Source organism: Neopelma chrysocephalum, unplaced genomic scaffold (genome assembly GCF_003984885.1).
Source record: "Neopelma chrysocephalum unplaced genomic scaffold, ASM398488v2 Primary Assembly neopelma1_81, whole genome shotgun sequence".
In the NCBI taxonomy this organism is placed as follows: domain Eukaryota; kingdom Metazoa; phylum Chordata; class Aves; order Passeriformes; family Pipridae; genus Neopelma; species Neopelma chrysocephalum.
Genome location: NW_020897743.1, coordinates 1,579,959 through 1,597,376, shown reverse-complemented (window position 1 = coordinate 1,597,376; position 17,418 = coordinate 1,579,959). Strand labels below are relative to the sequence as shown.

Sequence of the window (17,418 nt, the reverse complement as noted above, 5' to 3'; positions counted from 1 at the left end):
TTTTTTTTTTTTTTCAGATCCTCTCTATGAAGTTGCTTTGTGAGTGTAATTTCCTACCTGCCACATTAAGCACATTATACTGGTGTCTGCTCCCGAAAAGCCTCTTGGCTCAGTGAAAACGCAAAGACTTCTTTGCCTTGCAGGGGGAGGATCTGAACATCTTGGCAGTTTAGTTAGCAGCACAAGGACATTAATACTTGAGCACAGGAGATAGCCAGATTCTTGAATGTGGTGGAAAAACAGAAGGATACTCTGGGTCCTTTGCTCTGCCTATCCCACGCCATGGGAAAACTGTTCTCTTTAGGAAATTCTCACCATTATTTAACAAAGCAAAGGACAGGAATTCTCATATCTTCCCTAGAGATAAGTTCCCTCTATGCATGCCTTTCTCCATAAGAAACATGTTTCAGTGCTTGCCCAGGTATTACTTTGTGCAGTTCCTATTTGCTTATGATTATACAAACACATCTTCTGCCTGGTCCTCATCTCAACCTTCTAACCCTTCATACTGCTTTCCTACTCAGAGGCACACCCCAGCCATCTGTAGCCATTTTTTCCAGTTGCTCCTGGTAATTACTTTCCAAAGGCTAGAGTGTCTGCTGGTAACTTTAGAATATAACATGATAATGCCATGAGAATTTATGGTACCAGGGTTAACTGTTCAGCGCTTCTTTTTGTGTAATTCTTTTAACGTCACTTTCTAGTGTCTTTCAGAGCCTCACAGGGCCTCTCTAGAGTAATATGAATTTTGCTATTCCACATATTATGTGGTAGATCTTGTCTCTGACTAACATGTAAATGAAGTGCCGTCTGCTTTAGTCATCCCACTCACTCGTGTCTGTCCTGTCCCAGCCACAGCTCTGCAGGTGTCACGGCGCTGGAGGATGAGGTGAAAGTCCCTGTTAAGTGTCTTCACAAGGAGACATGTTCTAATGCTGAAACATCCAATGACACTTTCACCGTGAAAGACAGGAAGAGTCCTGAGTATGAGAACCTTGTGACTGCAATGGAATCAGAATATGAAATAGAGGGAATTTAGCAGAGTACCAGCTCTTCTGCATGAGTAGCCATGCAGGACTGCACATACCAAATGGTGAACTTAACAGGAGCAAACCCTTCCTCCTGTTGGTCTTCTGCTCTGATAAATGTTTCACTGCTTGCTTAAACCCAGAGGAGCTGCATAATCTTCTTGGGCTTTGGCAAAGGAGGCCTTGCCCACTGGAGCAGAAACCCTCAGCTGAGCATTTGTCTGTCCACTTCTACAGAGTGAGTAACTTCTGAGCAGCCTGAATGACTGAGGTCAGGAAGAGAGGATCTGAGGGACTTGGAACGTGAACATCTTTAGCCTGCAAATCCAGGAGTAGCTGGGTGCAATGCTGCCAGCCAGTAACACCAGCAAGGGTACTTTTCAGTGCATGTTCCTGTTAGGACATCCCAGGCTGCAAAGAACCAGGGATTGTGCTGGAAATGGACATCGTCTGGCTTTTGCAGTACAGCAAATACTGGTTTGTACATCCTGCTTGTCCCTGAGTCTTTTTTTGTTAGAGCATAATAAAGGGACCACAGATGGGAGGTTGATGTCCCAGGAATGTCAGTTTTGCTACCAGACTGGAGCTCAGCGCACAGAGGGAGAGGGAATGAGTCTCCAAACTGCCACCACTGGTTTTCTCCTGGAAAACCAGAACTGATGTTGAAGGAAATGGTGGCATTTAGTTTTTACAGTGTGGGGGCCAGAGGCATAACAAAATAGAGAGAAATTTGAAGCATTTGAATAATGATTAAGGGACCTCTCTGGATTTAACAGACTGACACTGATTTCCTCTGTGGGACACAAGTCAATCTGTGTGATTATTAATGCTGACCTACGTTACAGGGATGCTGTGGGTGCTCATGATTGTAAAATGCTCCTCCTGCCTTCAGCTGCAGCACGTTCCCTACAATACGCTGATATCCTGGTTTGCCTCTTCACTGTTAATCGTTTGTACCTTGCCTGTACTGAGATGCTGCTGGCAGAGGTCTGTCCTCCCTATCTGTCCCTCCAGCCAGCATTCTTCTGTTCTCCAGGCTTGTCGGGGAGGGGGGATGCCACCTGTCCTTAACAAAGCAAATGTGTAAGAAGAGTTACTGGCTTTTATTAAACCAGTGGGTGCAGCAGGGGGAGCATGGGGAAGCAGCTGAGCTCAGGTCATGCACACCCTCCTGCTTGTTTGTGTGAGGCTGCTGCACTCCCATGAGGCAGGGATGATCCAGCCTGTCCCTGTGGGGCCACGGCAGCGCCAGGCCCCCTCCATGCACCGGTCCCTTAGCTCATATGTGGGTGCTGCTCTCTCAGACCCACCAGCCCCCCTGCCCCAGCTGGAGAGGAGAGCTGAGCCCTGAGCGAGGGTAAGCAGTGTGGGCACCGTTTGGAATGCATGTGGGTCTCTGATGCTTTGCCCCTGGGCTGAGGGAAGTCACCCCTCGCAGGGTGTGTTTGCTGTAGCCTCGTGTACACCCCCACAAGCAGGCCCTGGAGAGCCCACGCTGGAGAAGCTGCTGGCATCAGCACTCAGGGCTGGTGTGGAACAGAGGAATGAGGGGGATGGGAAGCTGCAGCCACACTCGTGCAGGGCAGAAGCATGTGGTGCAAAGTCAACACTGTGTGGAAAGGGAACTGAAAACTTCCCAGCTTCCCCATCCTCACCTCAGCGTATCCAGGCCCAAAACACGATATGGCACTCTCTTTCCCCCCAACAAGTGCCATCCTCATTAATTTTCAATTATCCTGGTGTTTTGTGCAAATTTTCTTGCTGTTATAAACTCTGAGCTCCAGGTTCACTCATTGACTGTGTAACACCATGGGTTTTCCCACTTGTGATTCCTCCCAGCACCGATCTGCCCTGAGGAGGTCTGGACACCTTCCTCAGAAGACCTGGGAGAAGCTGCAGAGAAAGAAGGCAACAGGAGTTAAGAAAGGGGGAGCAGATGCTCCAGTTGGAGCAGCCCCCATGTACTCCATGTTGTCACTGCCTCCAGTTTGGGCAGCAAAAGGGCTTTGGTCACAAGCAGCAGAACAGTGGAAACACAAAAAGTCTGTCTCCAGTGCCGAGGTGGTTGTTTTTCCTGTGCAGCAAGCATGTGATTATTTTTTGATTTATAGTTTTTGCATGTTTGGTAGTAAAACCTGTTGGAAACAGAGCATTTTTCTTCTGGAAGTCACAGAGGATTTTGCTATGTTGCATCACCATCAAACCAGATAACTTCTCCTTTCCTTGCACTGGTCACGCACCCAGTGATGGGACTCATCTGCTGAGTCCCAGCTCTGCTCCAGCACAGAAGGAAAACCTCAGTTTCTGCTCTGAAACAACACTGCCTCCGAAGAACACACTCTCTTGAGTGGCCAGCAGAGTGTCACGAGACTCACAGTTCCCCTTGCCTCAGAGCAACTGCAGTGCCCATCCCATGGAGGCTTTTACACCTGCTGGGTTTGCCCCCTACTTCAGAGCAGGAACATGGGACATGAATTCCCAGAGAAATTTATCCCACTCTAATTTGTTCTTGTAAGAGAGGAAAAGGTTAACTTTCTTCCCCTTCCCCCCAGCCATCTAGAAGGAACCAGGGGGTGGAGGGGAGGGTTATCCAAAAAGCAGAGGGACAAATTCTACTGAAAGCAAAAACTGGAAATGCACAAGAAAACAAGAATGAAGGACATAAACAAACACTTGGCCAGCTGGGGTGCAGAGGAGGTTAGGTCTGTTGAAACCTTGAGGTCTGGGTGACAGCAGGGGTGGGGCTGACAGAGTTGTCTGCTACATTAAGGATCCACAAAGCAAAGCCTGAAATCATAGACCTTGTTCTCTTTTGAAGCTGACCTCAGTGATAAAGATCAGGGTGATATCTGTGAGTCATGAGTAGAGTAGGTGCTGGAGAAAGACCATGGGAGTGTGAGTCATAAGGAGTAGGACTGTGTTTGTCCAGAAGTGCACGAGCTCTTCAAAAAGCAAAACACAATTTGCTTAGGCAATGATACAAATTCATGGGTCCCAGCTTCATATGAACTCCAGCTTCTTCAAAATATTTACTAAGAAACAGTTGCAATAAAAAGCCCAAAAAGCTTAGTATTCAAGTTTATTAATATTCTCAACTATTGCAAATTTTGCTGGTGGTACTGTCCTAAAACAAGTCAGTAGGGTCTTGGGAATTTTTATTCATTTCTGAGTTTTCCATGTCAAATGCTTTCAGAGAGTTTGATTTGTCAAACTGGGCTGGACGCTGCCCCCACTCTGACATATCTGAAGCTGCAGATCTGATATGCCACAAGCCAGTCATTAAAAACACTTACCAATTGTGACATCTTCAAGTGGGATGATTTAGAGGGAATTACTTTCATTAAATAGCAGAAACAGGCAACCTTGCTGCAAGGGTTGACTAGGAATGATCATCCAAAGACAAGGAGTCTTCTCCAAACAGCAAGGCTGCCGGGAGAAGCAATGGACTTCATGGTCTAATTTAAAACAGACTGAGCAAACTTGCATTTTTCACTGGCTGATGGGCCAGAGATAAGTTAATCAGCAGCCTCATTAGTTTGTACTCTGAATGAAAAAAGATTCCTACATGTGCAAAGAAAAGATTTTGTATTATGGATAATACTGCCTGTACCCATGATGTTGTGATTATGCTTGCCAGAATCCTTGTTAACTGAGCAGGATGATTAATTAGCAGCTGGCTAGTTAATGCTGTGTAGAAGAGCAGAGAACTGTCTTTGGAAGCAAAGAACAAGGACCCTGGGCCCAATTCTCTGCCTTCACAGTGCAGAGGAGCTGCACCACCACCACTTCTGCACAGATGTACTGTTGGGAGGGGTACCCCGGTAGACACTTCCAAAATTGGGGTTGAAGGGAAACGTGGCAGCACAGGTGTTCTGTAACAGTGGGACGGGCTGTTCAGTACCTCAGTGGGTTTCTGGAGAGGTGCAGAGCCTGGAGAGGAAGACTCTGCCAGAGCAGGAGGAAGGGGCTGGACCCTTGGCTGCGCCGTGTTGCTCAGCAATGCCTCACTTGGGGTATTTGACAAACTGACACTCTGCACACTGAGTGTCGGACTCAGCTTGTCAAATACACGCAGTGCCACACTGCAGCTCCCAGGGGGTCACAGTGTCTTCGCTGGATGCCAAACTGGAGGCACAGAGAGAGAAAAGAAGCACAAGAGCTGATGTTAACTTCAGAGGCTTTTTCCAGTTAGCAAAAAACATCATCAACCCTCCCATATTTCCCCCTCCTACACTATTCTTTTAGTGAGAGAGAACCACACCAGCAGACACTGCCTTCTGCTGAGGAAAATATGCACTACGTTAATTCAAAAAAGAGGTACAAATCTGCCCCAGGCATACACAGAGGGTTTCACTGCTGACTCTGCTGGAGACTGCTCCATTCAGCAGAATACCGTAAGGATTATGATGCTAAAAGAAAACCAAGCTCCACACAGGGAAACAATGAACTTCTTTGGGAGTGAAGGGAAGCTTTCTCTTCTGTTGACAAACTATCCCCCTTCTGCTTTATTTCCACCAGACAGAAAAAGCCTCTCCTGCAATAAGTGGAGCTTTCCACCCCGAACCGCTGGCATAATCCAGCCTTTAAGGGTGAACATCATATCCCCCCACACACACCTCTTGAACAAAGACCAAAGATGCTGTTGTTCCCTTGTTTTTTTAACAAGAGCGTGCAGGAAATGCAGAAATGCACTTAAAAGAAAACTAAATAACAAAACATACACAAGAGAAGATGTTGCACAGTATTACTGTCCTCTGTCCTTCTCAGATGTTGACTCTTCAGAATTTCAGCCTAAAAACAGATTTTAAATTCCGATACAACTCTCTCAGAGAAATTCATCCTGGCTTCTAAGCCACACACCCATTCTGCACAACACTATTTATGTTCTTCATAGTCTCCATGGACATACTCAGATATAGCTGTTTAAGCAAGATGTTTTTAGCTTCCTTACCAGTCCCCGAATTTTAGTTTCACATGACCAGGAGCACCAGTTTGTGAGAGAGTAGTCACACTATTTTCAGTATCAAAATAAAAACTAAAATGTTATTAATTATATTTCTGAAGGTAAACCATTTAAGACACAAAAGTAGAATTGGATTAAGTGTATTCACAGCATCATACAATGGGCAATTCATCAACCATTTCTATCTCTAGCTTCTCTGACTCTATTTTACGCAGATGACCATCTAAGATCACACACAGAAACATACCTGGAAAGGGAAAGGGTTTTTTTATGTGAAAGCACAAAATAAAAAACAGTAATGTCCAACACATATTATCCAAACCCAGAAGAGAGAGGAATAAGGTTTAAGAGCAAGGTAACAGCTACAGCTTTAAAGATAAAATCAGTTTCTTTGCAATTCTTGCATTCCCCCTGTCTCCACCTTCACCTTGGGCGGGATATAGATAGTGACCAGTTCTTTGTTCTGGCTCCTCCTTCCAAATGGAATTCAACCATGGTAGATAAAAGTATATTGCAATGGATAAAAGGAGCATGTGCATTTCATGAACATAAGAAAACAGTGTTAATAAGCTGATTTAAGATCAGCCTACCAGAGTACAAGTGACCCTGTCATCCCCAAAAGGACCCTCAGCCATACCCAAGTGTGGGGAGGCCACCCAAAAAAGACTGAGCAGGCTTTTCAGCAGGTATCAGTGACCAGACTACCCTCAGCTTCAGTGCTGATGTCTAACAGGGGCAGAGCTGGCCTTGGAGGGGGAAGAAGAAAAGAAGACAGCACTGCTCCTGCAATTGCAACTTAAAATAATGCCCCATGTGGCTTTCTGAAGGGAAAAACAGCCACTTGAAATGTTGCTATGAGGGACAGATAAGGGGAGGGTACACAGTGGAGATAATTCTATCAGCAGATGGGAATGGAACTTGCTACTCTAACCGTACAGATCATATCTAATCTGAATTAATTTGTCATTGTAGAGGTTCTGGTTTCAAGCTGAAGTGGGTATTTCCAAGTAAAAGCTCAGAGTTATAAAACTGAACAATCTACAGTATACTCTAGGGGAAAACAGAAAGAGTCAGTCCCTTACCGAAGTCAGAAAAAGTCCCCTCCAGGCTGCACATTTTCACTCAAGGCTGTCAGACTGCTCTGCAACTTGTGATGAAAATAAATCAAAAGTAAAATTATTGGATAGATTCAATGCTAAACCTAGTAACAGCATGCATCAAAGTGTGGCTGGGTGGTTTTCACATACTGAGTAGCAGAGCCCCAGCATGCAGGCTGCAGCCATTTCAAGGCATGCATTTATTACACAGAATTTGAACTGGAATCAAGGTTATCTCCATTTTCCACCCAGTGAAACCCAAATCACAGCCTGAATTGAAAGCAAGAATACCCTGTGGGCAACAGGGTCTGCTGAACCCCTGGCCAGCTGAAACCTTGGGGTGTGCTTCTCCTAGGAGCTGGTAGCCTTCATCCTAACAGAGTCAAACAATGCTTTGCTCATGGCAGGCTTCCACTGCGTGGTGTCCTGCTCCATATAGGACCTTCCTATGCCCCCAGCCCTGCAGCAGACACTGCAGGGAGCTTTGCCAGACACATGTTGGAATGTTTGGCTCAGTAAGGTCAATCTCATCTATTTGCTCCAAAAAGTGAAAAACATAATTCAGCACTTTTTCTCCCACAGAAATATGCCCCCTTCTAACAAATAAACTTGCACTTTCCTAACTTGTACCTTGACACCTACCCCAGCCCTCCTGCTGCTGGTGGCTGCCCTGGCACTGCTGACCCCTTGGAGTCACTGGTGAGCTCCCCTGGCTCCGATGATCCCTCAGCATCACTGGTGGCTCCCCCAGCACCATTGCCCCCCAACTGCACAGCCCTGCACCCAGCTCCCAGAGCAGCCAAGTCCTCCCTCCCCTCTGCCCTGCACCACAAGGAATGCCAACTCCATGGGAGTGCCCTCACTCCGCGTGGTCTCCAGAGGCACATGGCTCCCATTTGCAGAGCCATCCTCCTCCCTCCCCAGTTCTGCGGAAGTTTTCCTGAAGTGCCCAGGAGCAACTGTCCCCTCGGGAGGGCCGAGAAACAGAGCAGCCCTGCTGGGCACTTCTCTGGGAGCAGCTGCACCCACTCCAGCAGCAGACAAGCTCCTGAGGCTTGGGAATTTCCAGAGGCAGATCCAGACTCCAGGCTTTGGCTGGCTGTCAGGAGCAGAGGCACTGGCTGTGATCCCAGCTGCCCTGTATGGAGGGCACAGAGCCCATTGCACACCCAAGGGGCTGCTGTTCCAACAGCCAGAGAACAGGGCAGCGAGAGACCTCTGGGTTTCAGGGACAGTTGTGGGAATGTCTTGCAAGGGAATCAGAAACATTGCAACCAGCACTTCAGGCTCACACCAAAGGGCCACCAGCCGCACAGGCTCCCACAGCCCCTCCACTCACTTGAGCCCTGTGGCCCCCGCCCAAGCACCCTGGACTCTGCCCCCATGGCTGCTCATGCCACAGACACCCAAGGAGGGGAAGAGGGGTGTGTGGTAAGCATTTGTCTGCTGTACTGAAGCCACCGGGACAGTGAGAAATGAAGCTGAAGAGCGTGCTTGCACCTGGCTGGAACAGGATCTCTCCCTGGTTACACCCATCTCCATCCCGCACCTTCCTCTGCTCTTCACACGCTGCCTCATCTATGACCAATTTAGATCAAAATCGCCCGCTGCCAGCAGCTCACAGGCAGCATGTGTGTGAGAGAGCTGGGGGAGCATGCACACATGCATCCTGGTACCCAGTAGGGCTACATATCACTGCTAATTGTAATTCATCCTCATCAAGGAACTGCGGTCCAGAGCACAGTGCTTCCTGGCTGGGACCAGCGGCATTCCATCCCTGAGCCTGCCCTACCCAAAGCACACCCAGCCAAACACCACTGCACCCCTGAAAGGAGGCTCCAAAAAGCTCTTCTGGCTCAGGTAGACACATGCCCAGCACTGAAGGGAGGCAGCCCAACCCGAGTGGGATTCAGACCCCCTGAAGCTCGAGGTGTAACACGGGGTGGCAGGGAAGCTTTCTGCATTGCCAGGAAAATGGACACCCCGCGGGTTTCTGTGTCCCAACACCCGTGGCCCTTAGGGACCTCCTGACAGAGAAACAGGAGGTCACCCCTGAAGGACAGATCCTCCCCTGTCCCCCGCCAACCCTTCCGTGGGCAGGACAGGGAGCTGGCACCTACCATAGTGGGCCATCCTGACCCGCAGTGGGCAGGCACCGGGGGTCGTGCAGGAGCGCAGTGGGGACACAGCCCAGGCACACAGCTTGGTTTTGAAGGGGCTGCTCCTCCTTCAAGAGGAAGCTGCGAATGGGGAAGATAAGGCTGAGGTTAGATAACAGGAAATGTCTGGATGCGAGTGACAACACATCCAGGTTGTGAAAGCAGCCCTCCCCATCCTGCCGCGGGGTACGAGGCTCACAGAGGCGCCGGGTGGGAGGTGGCTGCAGGAGGGCGAGCACCTCAGCCTTTGCCCTGTGCAGCCAGGACGCCTCAGCCGGCCGGGCTCGGAGGGCCAGCAGCCACCCCAGCCAGAGGCAGCTTAGGGCAGGTCACCGGGGAAGCTGTGAGGAGCCACACCAGCTGTCCCAAGTCCAGCCACCTCAAGCCACCCATCCCATAGTGGTCAGGCCCTGCTGCCCCGGCTGCTGGGAAAGCAGAAATGGCCAGAAGGGCTCTGTCAGGAGACAGGCTCACGCCTGTGCTGTGCACAGAGGAATGGATCTCTTACCCTTCTGTCTGAGGGGCAGGGGAGCAGGGCTCTGCTTGCAAGGATGGGATTATGCCTCAACCATTGCAGACAGTTTTGCTCCAAAAGCTTCCCTGCAAGGCTCACCTCCCTTTTGAAGTCACAAGTGCGGATGGTCATGCCTCTGTTCCATGGCACATGCATGGGCAGACAGGCTTTGCATTCCCAGTCCCTGACCAAGGAGCCAGCACTGGTCCTGTGCCCCTGCCGGTCCTTCCACACACCCATTGGCCAAGGTCCCCATCCCTGTCTCTGGAGTAGCTCAGCATCCAGAGTGCCTGCACAGAAAAGTAAACGCAGTGTTCAGTTTAGAGTTGTAACCAAAGCAAGTCCCATTGTTTCTTCCCTCCTGACTCCCCCTGGACAGCCCACAGTATGAGGCGTTCTCAAGTAGCACCCAACACCTCAGTGTTGTTTTCATCCAGCCTGCCCGGGAGCCCAACTGGCCAGCACAGCTCTGGGAACAGAGGCAAGCGAGCTGCCTGTGCCAGGCCAGCAGCACAGACAGCCATGCAAGAGCCAAACTGATTCAAGCAAACACACGAATTTTAGAGAGACATTCCTCATCTCTCTAGTACGGTACACAGTATATTTTGTAAGGCCAGGACTCATTAAAAATATATCACTCTGCACTATCCCAAGCCATCAGATGTTTGCCATCAGCTAGCCATGCAGTGTGATGGGCACTTGTGAATACTTCTTGTAGGACTGGTTTTTCCACTCCGAGCACTCAGCTGCTGCCCTTCCTTCCCAGCTTTGCCTCCCCGCTGCTGTCTGGCTCTGCAGCCAAAACCCACGGAGACCCCCCAGTGCTGACGGCCAGGGCCTGCCCTAGTCCAGCAACTTTCAGTTACATTATCAGCATGCCAGGGCTGCAACCACAGACTTTATGTTCCTGCAGCTCTGTCTAAATCCCCAATCTGGAAAATACTTACTTATGCCTCCGAGTAACTGTGCCCACTGAGCTCCCTCGGAGCACTCTCAAGGTGCTCCCAAGCCTGCATGCAGACACAGTGCCATCAGCCATCCCACTAACAGCCAAACCCATCTCCAGTGCCTGAGGGAGAGTTAGATAATGAGGAATACAGTTACTATCCAGTTCCTCTTTCATCTGCCTGTGTTTTAAAATATACAATAAAAGAGGAATAGAAAGGTCTGGATGGTTTTGCTTTGTTTTTACTTTGGTTTTTATTGGAGGAAAGAAGTCGGTCTGCTCATGTAGGCTGTATTTTTTTATGTATGCCAGCACAAGCTTCAGTCCATGAAGGCCTTCTAGCCAACATGCCACCAGAAACCTGAGACTCATCAGCTGGGGCAGTGGGAGATCAAGTGTCCTCTCCCAGCCAGGACACCCCACTGTGCCCACACCCGACCGTGGCCCAGTCCTGTGGACCCATAGTGACGTCCAAGGTGGATGTATCACAGTGGAGCTGATTTCCTCTCCACTTTGCAGATGTCACCAACCCATTCTGTGCAACAGCCTTGAAATTGCACTCCACTTTTCCTAATGAAGCAAGTGTTTTCAGTGCACTTGCAGACACAGCTCTGTAACTTGCTCTGGCAAGAGGAAGAAGGAGGTAGAGAAGCTATAGGGGTCACAGACTGCAATCAAATGCTGTCTCAGAGGCTTCTGCATACTGTTCCCCGAACCATGAAATTTTCTTGGAAAACAACTTGAAAAATAGTAGCTAAAATGAGTCACAGAGTCCATTTGATTAATATGCATCAAATTCTCTCATACTGTAGTTTCAAAATCTTGTACTTTTTACCTCCCATGAAGTAAGGCACAAAGGATTAACAGGTTTGTACTGGACACAGAAAAACTGCTGCTCTGTGCAGATCAATCTGTGCAGATATGGAACAAAGAAGGACATGGAACTGTTGGAGCAAGACCAGAGCAGGGCCACAAAGTTGATAAGAGGACTGGAGCACCTCCCCTACAAAGACAGGCTGAGAAAGTTTGGGCTCTTCAGCCTGGGGAAGAGAAGGTTGCATGGAGACCTTCCTGTATCTGAAGGGGATACAGGGAAGCTGGAGAGGCATTCTTCACCAGGAACTGTAGTGACAGGACAAGGAGTTATAGGTACTGAAAGAGAGGAAATTTAGGCTGGATATTAGGAAGAAATTCTTTACTGTGAGGGTGCTGAGATAATGGAACAGGTTGCCCAGGGAGGTTGTGGATGCCCCAACTCTGGATGTGTTCAAGGCCAGGTTGAATAAGGCCTTGAACAACCTGGTCTAGTTTCTCTCCCAGGTGAAGAACACCATCATTTACTCCTGCACGGCTAACTGTTCAAATTGTTTTCCTCCATCCTTAGATCCTGGAGAGCTTTCAGATTAAATCTCAGAGAGCCAGTTGCTACCAGAGTTTCTCCTGAGCTGTCTGAACAGCAGTCACTGTCTTGCCCTGCAGCACAGTATTAACAACCCAGGCTCTAACAAAGCCAGCAGCAATCCCTCCAGCAGCCAGCTCTAACACTGCCCTTGGCAGTTCATCCAGATGTGACTGAGCTTTGACACTTCTCAGCTTTACAGGTCCTGCTTGGGCGAAGCTGAGGGATCCAGTATGAGCCCAGCATGAATGCACACGGGGAAAACAATACAAAGAAGGGCGTTCACATGAGTGACCACAGCAGAGTGAGGAGAGGAGGAAAGGGGAAACCAGGAGCAGCCCTGAACTGCCACTGCAGCACCTCCCAGTGCCTCTGGAAGCTCTCATGGTGCTGGATTCTCCAAGGAGCAAGATGGGGTGAGCATTGTCACAGTTCCTTCCCTCCAGAAGATGGCTGATGAAGCCACAGCTTAGCTCTAGGCACTAAAACAACCTGCTACAATGCAGAAAAAAATGACAACTATTCCTTGAAGGCCAAGCTATGCATGATGGAGAAACTCACTGGGGAGATCCTCCCACCACCCTGGCCTTTAACCCCTGCAGCTGGACAATGGGCAGGGATCTCTTCAGTCAGCAAGGTTAGAGACATTTCATCCCCATCACGAGCCTGCCTCTGGCACAAGACTTCACCACTGGTCTGCTACTTGCCAGGTCTGTCAGCAAAAAGCACTCGGCTGAACCCTGCCTCACTGACCAACCTGGGATTTGAGTTGTGTGAACACCTTGTTCCCATTTCCATTCTTTACCTCATTCAGAAAACAAAAAACAAATCAACACCCCACATGGACCTCCCGCTTTTGCTGTCAGTGCCATCCTCCCTTCCTGCCCCCTTTTCAGATGGGTACACAGCAGCAACAGCCAGAGGCTGGGCTCCAGCGAACGGAGCTGTTCTGTTCATGGCTGATTATGCATTTGTCACTTTTATTTTAGACCTCTGGTTAAGGAAAAAGAAGAGAGAGAGACAGAGAAAAAAAAAGACAGACACCAACCAGGAGGTTCAAAGCTGTTTTTCAGATGGACAGTGAGAGATAAGAAAACCCCACTAACTGTCACAGCCACTGAATGACCCCAAAGACATCCTGTACAGCACCCACTATTAATAATAGCATACAGGGAACAGTAGTAGTGTTGATCCTGTAATCCTAAAGAAGCAGCAAAATAGCACCAGCCAAAGGTCAAGCAGCTTCAGGGAACTTAGATTTCTTCTTTTTTCATTTTAATGAGTACATCTAGATTTTTATATGAGTGGAGGAAAACCAGACTTGCTTATTTTCCCCAAAGTCTGCCATCCCTTTTCAATTGAGACCAGTTCTCTGTTCACAGGTGCTGAGTAAGTAACCTTGCCTAGGAGTTTTGTCTCAAAATAAGGTTGCATTGCAGTCACTCGTCTCCTTAATTCCAGCAGATCATTGAAAAATAAAGCCATATTCTCCCATATTTTCTCCCGTCAAGGACTATCTTTTCTCTTGCAGTAATCTTGTTACATGGCTAGACAAAGAGTTATCTCTAAGCAGGTAAATCTTACTTGGGGTGTGAAAGATTGACAGACTTTTAAAGAAATCAAGAGCCATGGAGTTGCTTTATTCACTGCTGGTATCAATACAGTTACACCACACCCATTATCCCTGAGAACAGAATCCATACTTTTTCTTTTTTAACATTAAAAAAATTTAACAAGCATTTAAGTTGTCAAACAGAGGATTGTGCCAATTCTTTTTCACAGACAATGAAGGCAGAGAGCAACAGTGCTACTGATTCCCATTGCTGTCTTTTACTGAACATGCTACATTTCTTTTCTCTGCATATTACTTTCGAAACCCTGTATTAGCCAAGTTTCTCTGCTGTCACTTTCTGGAGATCTTACCAAATGAATATCCTGGGTACAAAGCACTGCTGATCACTACATGACATAGAGGGCAAAGGCCTGTGGTAAACTCACACACTCCTGGCTCTGCACCTTCAGTCTCTGTGCTGAGCCAGGCTCTCTACTGCATGGGAATCCAGCAGGAAAAGCAGCTTTGCAGTGGTGCTGCCCTCCCATTGCCCAAGGGGCCTGTGCTGTCAAAAGCAATTGGCAGTCAGGGAAGAAAACCACATAGGGCTTTTCATGTTCAGAGATACCACTTCTGAAGGCTCCTGAGTCACAGATAACTAGAAACTGGGACTGCACTAGAGAGATACCAGTTGCCCAGTTCTTCCATTCTTCCCTCAGCATCTGCTGCTGGTGATCTCCAAGTGACAGGGAGCTGGGTCAGCCAGCCCCTCGTCTGACCCTGGGCAGATGTTCTGCTCTTCGGTTAAGCCTCAGAAACAACTGCAGAAACAACATGGGACCAACAGTTGGTCCCATGGGACCAACAGACCAGGAACACCTAAACACCAAGTCAGTGTGTTTATCGCTCCTGCACTCCACAGGCAGCTGTCACAGTGTTCCAGAGGTGCCTTGAGCATTGGCTGCTCTCAGACACTTTGCTTTGGCATTCTGGGAGGAGGCAGAGGAGCAGTTATCACTCACCCCTCGTTTAGCACACAGAGGGCATTTCGACACCACTGCCTCTGCTTGCAGAGTCGCTGTTGAAGGGAAGTACGTGACCGCGGGGCTCTGGCTCACAGCTCTCCTGCTCTGTTGCTCAACAGTGACAGTTGGGTTTACATCAGCCACCCTCCTCTGTGGCAATGAAGTGTTTCCCCAAGGCCATTGTAACAGAACAAAAGGGTTTGATGTACAACACACCTCTGTCTCTTGCTCTGTGAGGTATCACGCTGCTGGGCCACCCTGTAACCATTGCACCAAACCTCTGCTGTTTGGAGAGAGATCTTCACAGACATTGTTCCCAAAAAACACCTGCCATAGCAGGATCACTTGCTTCATCAGACCCCTTCACAGTAGCACAAGAAAAGTCCAAACAGAATTACGTGGGGTGGTACAACCGCCAGCAAGTTTGCAAAAGTGGGAGTCCTGTTTTTTGTAAGCATTGCCTTGGCTGCTGCAAGGCTTCTCACCCTTCCCAGGAGGAAAACTGTACTTTTAAAGAAGACCACAGTCCTCACAACCTGGGCAGCCTTTTCTCTTCTTCTAGACTCTTAAGAGACTGTTCATTAAATCATATGTCTCCACACTATAGCTGAGCTGGGACAGACCCACCAAACAGACCAGAATCTCTCCAATATCCAGTGTCCATTTCCAGCACATCTTTGCTCTTATATTGGAGCTCTTAAGACATTTTCACTCCAGTGAAACTCCATCAGCATGCCTCTTCCCTCTGCAGTCCCTCACATGACACTGCCTAGAGCAGCAATGAAAGGCCATCATGTAGAAATTGGGGAATTCTCCACCCTTCCCAAAGTAGCTGAGTTGCTTGACATCCTTTACTCAGTCAGGTATGAAGCAGAGATTTCTTCAGGCCAGATCACGGAAAAACAAGGAAGGGGAGAGGTTTTATTAACCCTCATGGCTTAATCTCATCCCAGGATGTGAATGAGCTTTGAAAACCCTCAGACAGAAGAGTTCAAATGCATCAACAAATGTCTCTTTCCAAAGCAGCTTATGCAACATTGCACAAATTCAAGAAGGTGTATAAAGTCTATTTTAAGTAGCACCCCAGCCTTATCCAGATGGTGAATTTACACTTGGCACCCAGAGGGACAAGAAATTGTCCATCAGAGCACACGGCCCAGGGAAGGTGTTAGTGTCAGACACTGATTACCTGCTGAACAGGCCAAAATGCCCGCAGGCGAGGGGTCAGGCCATCCATCTGCCTGCAGGGCTGATCTGGAGGGCTGGCACGGTCACAGCCCTTCCCGTGGCTTCCTGCCAAAGGCTGAGCAAATGTGAATGTCGAATCTTAAACTTGGAGCAGACAGGGTAACAAGAGGCTGCTTGGAGCCACTTCTCAAAGCAGGTGGGCAGGCTGGGCACAGGTGATGTGCTCGGGCGGGGACACTGCTGCTCCAGCCGGGATACTGCTGCTCCAGCCTCAGCCTGCAATTCTGCAGGGCCCAGAGATTGAGCGTCGTTTAAAAACTGTTCTGCTCCGTATCACTCCTGTACATTAGGGTTTTGCCTAAGGATTTGCAACATTTTAGCGGACACAAAGCCAAATTTACAGTGACTGATGCAAGGAAGGATAGAGAGACACAAGCGGGAGAGGCGCTGTGCTCCCCAAGTCACCAGCACACCGGGAAGAGCGACGCGGGCTCTGGAGCCTGCAGGGAAGAACGAGCCGTCGGGGCCGCGTAGAGGCCCCGCTCGGGGCCAGGCGGGCGGACACAGCGCGGCTCTCACCCAGGGCCGGGCCCGGGGCGGAGCGGCCCCGCTGCCCGCCCTCCCCTGCGGCCGCCGGGTGTCGCTGCCGCGCCGTGCCCCGGCCCCGGGAGCGCCCCGAGGGACCCCCGCCCGGCCCCGGCCCCTGCCCCTGCCCCGCCCCGGGAGCGCCCCGATGGACCCGGCCCCGGGAGCGCCCCGAGGGACCCCCGCCCGACCCCGGCCCCTGCCTCGCCCCGGGAGCGCCCCGATGGACCCGGCCCCGGGAGCGCTCCGAGGGACCCCCCTCGCCGGGGCTGGCGGCCGGCTGAGCCCCGCGTTGCGCGGCGGGTGGTGCCGCGGAAGCTGCGTGGGAACATTCTTGGCGGTGCTGGGCTTACGGCCTCTCCAGGGAGAGGGCTGCTGGTCAGAGGCAGACAAGGACGACTTTCAGGCAGGGGCCCGGGTTTTATTTTTAAAGGAATTGCCGTCGTGCCAGCCCTGCTGTGACTCGGTGTCGCTGTGACAGCCGCAGCTTTCTGCTGGGACACAGTTAAGAAAACCTCGCAGGGCCTAACAATGTCAGAAGTGGAGAGGACCTGGGTCTTGTCAGCCCCCAAACCATAATCAAACCCACCCCGCACTGCCTGTCCCCTCCATCACTGTCCCAGCCCTGCTCCCCAAGCACAGCGTGTGCTCAGGGGCCGTCAGGGCAGCATTCCCGGGCACTGTGTGCACACAGGTTGGACGCCGCCCACCATGGGCCCTATGCCCGGGCACAGGGCACCTCATGTGCATGCACAGGATCGCAGTGACCAGCTTTCCCCCACCTGCATAACTTTGCATCTTCCAGCCTGACCCTCGCAAAGTTCCTCCTGGCTATCTAGCAGCTGCAGTCCCTCAGGTTTTGCAGGTGTTTCCAGTTGGGATGAGCACTATAACAAGTTTTGTGCTACTAATGCCTTGAGACAGAGGAAACTGGAGGAACAAAAGGGACGGGTGAGTGACAG

At 49.9% G+C, this 17,418-nt stretch overlaps 1 protein-coding gene and 1 long non-coding RNA gene across 5 annotated transcripts in view; one reads left to right on the top strand and one right to left on the bottom strand.

Moving 5' to 3' along the window:
• The window catches only part of LOC113971100 (V-set and immunoglobulin domain-containing protein 4-like), a 7,390-nt gene extending 4,337 nt beyond the window's left edge, over window positions 1–3,053 (top strand). For 2 of the 4 annotated variants that reach the window (XM_027690661.1, XM_027690660.1), the window contains exons 6-7: window positions 18–39; window positions 853–1,514. In XM_027690661.1, coding sequence (XP_027546462.1) covers window positions 18–39; window positions 853–1,039 — 209 coding nt within the window. In that variant the 3' untranslated portion in view covers window positions 1,040–1,514. Of the gene's footprint in view, window positions 1–17; window positions 40–852; window positions 1,515–2,867 lie in introns of those variants that run through there. The other 2 variants (XM_027690663.1, XM_027690662.1) reach the window with 2 other exon arrangements.
• A 1,037-nt stretch (window positions 3,054–4,090) lies between these two features.
• LOC113971075 lies at window positions 4,091–9,322 on the bottom strand. The gene is made up of 3 exons (XR_003535430.1): window positions 9,209–9,322; window positions 7,074–7,138; window positions 4,091–5,153 (listed from the first exon to the last, which is right to left on the bottom strand). It is a non-coding gene; the product is annotated as an uncharacterized LOC113971075 (long non-coding RNA).
• Window positions 9,323–17,418: the final 8,096 nt, after the last annotated feature.